This window comes from Arabidopsis lyrata (genome assembly GCF_000004255.2).
Source record: "Arabidopsis lyrata subsp. lyrata unplaced genomic scaffold ARALYscaffold_4, whole genome shotgun sequence".
In the NCBI taxonomy this organism is placed as follows: domain Eukaryota; kingdom Viridiplantae; phylum Streptophyta; class Magnoliopsida; order Brassicales; family Brassicaceae; genus Arabidopsis; species Arabidopsis lyrata.
The window spans coordinates 20,846,628-20,852,627 of NW_003302552.1; the positions used below are offsets into that span (position 1 = coordinate 20,846,628).

Consider the following 6,000-nt stretch of genomic DNA (forward strand, 5'->3'; position numbering starts at 1 on the left):
GTTACAGAAAATAATGGCAAGAGGGAAAACAATATTAAAATATTATATCTTAAACAGTCAAATTTGACAGGTTGGAAAATAATATGCCTACTCAAGTCTCGTAACACATCACATGCCCTCTCTTTTGTTCCTTTCTCGTTTCTCTTCATGGTAGTTAAACCATTTTTAGTTTCCTTTAGTTACCTAAAGTTAAAGAACAATACATGAATTAAAGAATTATTGATGAAATCTTAAATCTTAGATAGCTCTCTCTTTTTTGGTTAAGCTGACTACATACTCTATATACCTTATACTTATAAAATATGACTTCACTGTCGCTAGACGTCATCAACAAATCAATGAGGATTATAGATTATATTCAATATGTGCTAAGATTTTCATAGATATGACGGTGACAAATCCATCCTAAAGTGCAACGGATGGAATATACCGAAGCAATTATCATTACTTAAAATGGATTAGCCGAAGCAATTTGGTTAAAAATGGCCATAAAAGGACGATCAATTTCTATTTCTATTTACAAAATATCAATTTTGTCGTCATGAGTATATTACGATACAGTGATAAACTAGAATCAATCTGTAACACTCTGCCGAGAAAAGAATAAAACGAAAATCTGTAACACAATTTTTCGTTAAACTTTTTTTTTTTTTTTGATAAATCCTATCGGCTGATCCGGTTAGCCCTGGTAGAAATGCACCGAAGTGCTACAGATTGGACTATTCTCCGAAGAGCCACCACACTGTCTGTCCCGAGTTTGGAATGTTTTCCGACTAATGGCAGGGGTTAGCCAAATCGCATGTTACTGAACTACTAGGTAAAAAGCCCAAGTCCATACTTTCCACACAAATGTGTTTTTTCTTTTTAGCGTGGATCGAATCTGAGTTAGTTTCTTCTGACCTTTACCCAATTCTCAACTACCACTGGACTATAGCTGTGTGGGCTTAAACTTATTGTTATTTCCTTAATAGCTACATGTATACACGTTGATTTTACGCTAATTTTTTTTTTTAACGTTTTACTTGCAGTGTTATATATTCTGGAAGTGTATTTTTTTTTTTCAAAGTGTTTTACCTTCTCTTCTACTTTTATATGCTTTTATCACATGATATATTTCCATTCTTTAACGAGTTCTTTAGAATATTAATTAAATTAATAATATGACTTGATATATAAATTAACAAAAGTGTGGGTGCGCGTTAATTAATTGGAAATTTCCGAACATGTTATACTTTCTCCTCCTCCTCAACATGACGTAAATCTCAGGTTTTCTTACTTCCAAATCATTACAAGTTGGAATTTCAAAATCGTCCTTGCCATAAATTAAAAATAATAATAGTTACAGAAAAAGCTGTAGTTTTCAAGATCTAAGTTACTCGGATTTAGAATGAGATTCAATCCTGTTGAACCAAATCAAAATATGGTATGATTTATTCTAGTTCAACTGATCCTGAATGTTGATATGTATAGCGACATATATATTCATATAGTATCCTATTACAGATAAGCGATTAATTCTGATGGAAGATGATAAAAGAAACCACATGTAACATAGTCTCATAGGTATGTCTAAAATAGGTAGGATATATAATAGTGGTTAGTGAGTCATAACCTATTACCTAGTTTTCATGAACCAATCAGGGACATAGATGCTTACTCTACTTTACATCTCGCTCAATTATTATTTTTATTATATTATTATTATATTGCATATCATTGAAAAAAGGGTATTAGGACCAAATCTATCGTTAAATTAGGCTTTAATTAGATTTTATAAAAAACATTATGTGTATTTCGGAGAAAAAACAAGATCCCTAGTTATAATTTATTTAAGCATTTAATGACAACTTTTATAATGATTTTGACCGGTATTTAACGCCTTCCTTTTCTGTCTCGCTGAACTCCTTCCATTTGATAAAATGAATGTTTCGTAAAAAAATCACTTATACTATTTGAAATACCAAATATAATGACAGTCAAGAACTCGTCATTTCTTTATTTTCTTTGAGTTTAAGAGAATGTAGCGAAAAATTGTTATGATCGATACATCATACATTAAAAAAAAGAATACGTACCAAATATTTAGCTTGACTTGGAATTCATTTATCGTTGCGAAAAAATAAATTTTATGATTGATTAGTCAATAATAATGGACGGAGACTTATAATATAGTGGTTTGCATCGTATCATAATTAATTGATGTAAATTTGGACAATGTATGTATGCGATATAAATTGTGGATGACAAAACCAACAAGAAAAGCTACTGTATAATGTATTTGAAGATATCAAGTACATGAAAAATGCAAAGCATTCATATTACTAAACAAAATCTATGAGTTAAAAAAAAAACCATTGAAATATTCTTTCTAATGGGGACAAGTGAACCCTACAACGAATTATAAATAAACAGCATCACTCTCTCTATCAACAAAAATCGATAGAAAGCTGCAAATCTGTTTATTGAGAAAAAAATCAAATTGCTATAACAATGAAATCAACAACTCATCAATACCGAAAAAAACGATCATTTTTTTTTTTGATATCGAAAAAAACGAGAAAAGAAACCGAAGATGTTATAATTCGTCCGCCGAATCTAGTCCATCTGTCCGGAAAATTGGATGGACTAGCTATAAGTAGCTAGGCGTGTTAACATAGACAACAATTTTTTTTTATCATTCTAATATCTATAAAATTAGCTAAAAGTGATCTTATTCGTTGACAAACCAATCCGTATATTTTCAACCTGACTGTTTTTCATTTTACAGCGTATATATATATATATATATATATATATATATATATATATATGTGTGTGTAAATATATGATATGTGCATATCTTTGTCCAGTAGGAGGATTATTGTTTGTAGTTTAATCAATAAAATTAAATTGTTAGATACAACCCACAATTAGCTAACTAGCTAACACACTTCCAAGTATAAAAACTCTTTAGAAAACTACATGACCTTGAGCCGAAGTCCAAAATAGTCTCTGAAATCGATGAAAGCACTGAATCTTCTAACCATTATATAAGACATCTTACAGTGTCCAACATTGAAATCATGGTGGAGAACTCAAACTGTAATCTTTAAACAAACTGTGTAAATCTTTTAGCCAATGAATTTGATTAATAATAATACGTAGTTACTTATTAGTTATTAAATTAATTACAATGGAAATTAGGAACAATAAAATGGGAGATAATCCAACAATGAGAGAGAGAGAGAGAGAGAGAGGAAGAAAGAAAACAAAAATTTGAAAGGGCCCATAACATGTCCTCTCTAATGTCAACATCATCCTCCATTACTACTATTATTTTCACCCTCTCATCAAACTTACTCAACATTTCATCTTTCTTATTACATAATTCATCAGATCCATAAAACAAATTGATCCCTTAACCTTCTTCACCAACACCTCTCACTCTCTCTCTCTAAACTCAACAAGAGATCATATCATGTCCTCTCCAAGAGAAAGAGGAAAGAATTTGATGGAATCATCAGGATCAGAACCACCGGTGACACCAAGCCGTTACGAGTCGCAGAAGAGACGCGACTGGAACACTTTCGGACAGTACTTGAAGAATCAGAGACCGCCCGTGCCCATGTCTCACTGCAGCTGCAACCACGTGCTTGATTTCCTCAGGTACTTAGACCAGTTCGGTAAGACAAAGGTGCACGTGCCTGGTTGTATGTTCTACGGCCAACCTGAGCCACCAGCTCCTTGCACGTGCCCTCTCAGACAAGCTTGGGGAAGTCTTGACGCTTTGATCGGACGGCTGAGAGCGGCTTACGAGGAGAACGGTGGATCTCCGGAGGCGAATCCTTTCGCTAGTGGAGCGATAAGGGTTTATCTGAGGGAGGTTAGGGAGTGTCAGGCTAAGGCTAGAGGGATTCCTTACAAGAAGAAGAAGAAGAAGAAGCCAACGACGGAGATGGGTGGTGGAAGAGACGACTCTTCTTCTTCCTCCTCTTCTTTCAGCTTCTCTTAAGAGATTCTCCATCTTCGTGAAAGACTTTGTGGTAATATATTTCTCCATTAAATATGTTTTTACATTTTATTGAATATGTGCCATTGCATTCATTTACATAGAAACAAGCATATAGACCATTATATATATAATGATCTATGTATCAAAACCCTAATTGGCCAGAGAAACAATTAGGCTTTTGATTTCTGTGAATCATCAGGTAAATATTTTTATTGATGTTGGGTTCGGGATTAAGGTACTGGTTTGTGATTAGATCTTAGGTTTAAATGGAAGTAGAAGTTTTTTGGGATGATTTCTTTTAAATCATTTTCGCTCTTTTAATTTTAGTTTTGGAATGGTGTATACAGAAAAAGAGGGTTTTTAGTTTCTAGCATATTAAAATATAAAAATCAATTCTTACATAGATGATTCATTAAATAGATTTTATTAAAAGTAAATCGAAAATAGATTCATTCAAAACCTTAATTTGAAAATGCATCACATTTTTTAATCTATGTATGTGGAAATTATAGACTATTCAAGTTATATAATATCCTAGAGAACAATTCATTCAAGATTTGGAAAACATTTTGAGTCTCCAAAAGTTGAATTCTTAATTTCTACACCAAGACATCAACCATGTATCTATATATCGGCCGTGTGTGTGTGTACAACGATAGAGAGAGATCTGTATATACATACACACATATTAGCACGGTTGTTTACATAGACAATGGTTCAAGGAAGTAATGATTGGCTCTTGGAATGCTTTTCTTTAAAGATTTTTGTAGATTTTGTTCCCCATTGATGATCAAGGGAGAAATTGATTGAACCTTTTACCCCCATTTTTATAACCTAAAGAAATATTGAGATTCCATGATTGTTCTCAAAGGCTAAATAAGGTTATCTCAGAAAGTCAGAATAGAAATTAACTCACATAGAATACTTTAACGTTTTTAATTCATATTTTAAATTATTGCAATGTGGGTCTTAGGAGAATGATCTCAATATGAACAATTCAACCAAATCTTTATCATTTTCAATCATATTAATTAGGATCTCAGATTTTAGAGCTTGGATGTGACATGTAATTTTAGCTTTTATAAAGGATGTTTACTGCATGAACATTGGGAACAGTTATGCATTGGCATTTTCTGAGATTATACAATTAGATTGGGTGGAAAGTAAGTTTCTCTCTTTGAATTCAACTAATTAAGTCATTTTTATTTCCTTTGATCTCAATTATAGTTTCAATCTTAAGTTAATATATAAGTATATATAATTTGCTCGAATCATCTTTATGCGTCTCCGTTAGGATCTTTGTCATCACTAACTTTGGAAAAGCTTGAAAGTTTGTTTTGTCCCCCGCATAGCTTTTGTAGATTTTGTTCGATTATACAATGTGACATATATGCCACAAGAAACATAATTTAAGAATATATCTTTGATGAATTGGCATTGAAGTATGGGTTAATATTAAGTCTCTCGGACAAGCATGCATGCATCTCGCATAGTTATGGCTTAAACTTGGATTTATATACGTTAATCTACGTGCATCTATGAATCTAGCTTAGCGCATATTATATGTGTTTCTGGCAATGAATTAGTGAACTAATCTTGATACAATAGAACTTGGCAGGATCAGTAAGTCTTAAAGAGGGATCAAATGTAAAAAGAGACCTCAAATCTATCTACTGATGATCAAGAAGTCAGAGTATAATGGTATCTTCAACATATCTTTTCGGCCCATTTTTGCCGCTCTTCCTTTCCTTAGCTCTCGGTCATAAATATATTGATCTCAATTCTCTTATTAAGCTCTATTAATCTTTATTCTCTTATGAAGCACTTTTTTGAATAAGTAAGTGTAAAGAGTTTATATATTGAAGTCAGGTGTGTTTTGTACTTCTATTTCTTCTTATGTCGATCAGCGTACTTCTATGTCTTACTCTTATATAAGTCCAACATATTGGATTTAAATGAAAACAATGGACTATAATATATGGTGGAATAGCAGAGCCTGATCATGACCA

General features: G+C 32.3%; 1 protein-coding gene across 2 annotated transcripts; it reads left to right on the forward strand.

Moving 5' to 3' along the window:
• Positions 1 to 3,224: 3,224 nt before the first annotated feature.
• On the forward strand, positions 3,225 to 6,000 carry LOC9317930 (protein LIGHT-DEPENDENT SHORT HYPOCOTYLS 10). 2 transcript variants are annotated; one of them, XM_021029874.1, is made up of 2 exons: positions 3,225 to 4,022; positions 5,600 to 6,000. In XM_021029874.1, the coding sequence occupies exon 1, from the start codon at positions 3,458 to 3,460 to the stop codon at positions 3,989 to 3,991; it is 534 nt and encodes a 177-aa protein (XP_020885533.1). In that variant the 5' UTR covers positions 3,225 to 3,457; the 3' UTR covers positions 3,992 to 4,022; positions 5,600 to 6,000. The 2 variants fall into 2 exon arrangements, with proteins under 2 accessions (XP_020885533.1, XP_002879996.1); XM_002879950.2 differs by having other exon boundaries at positions 3,287 to 4,022; positions 5,610 to 6,000.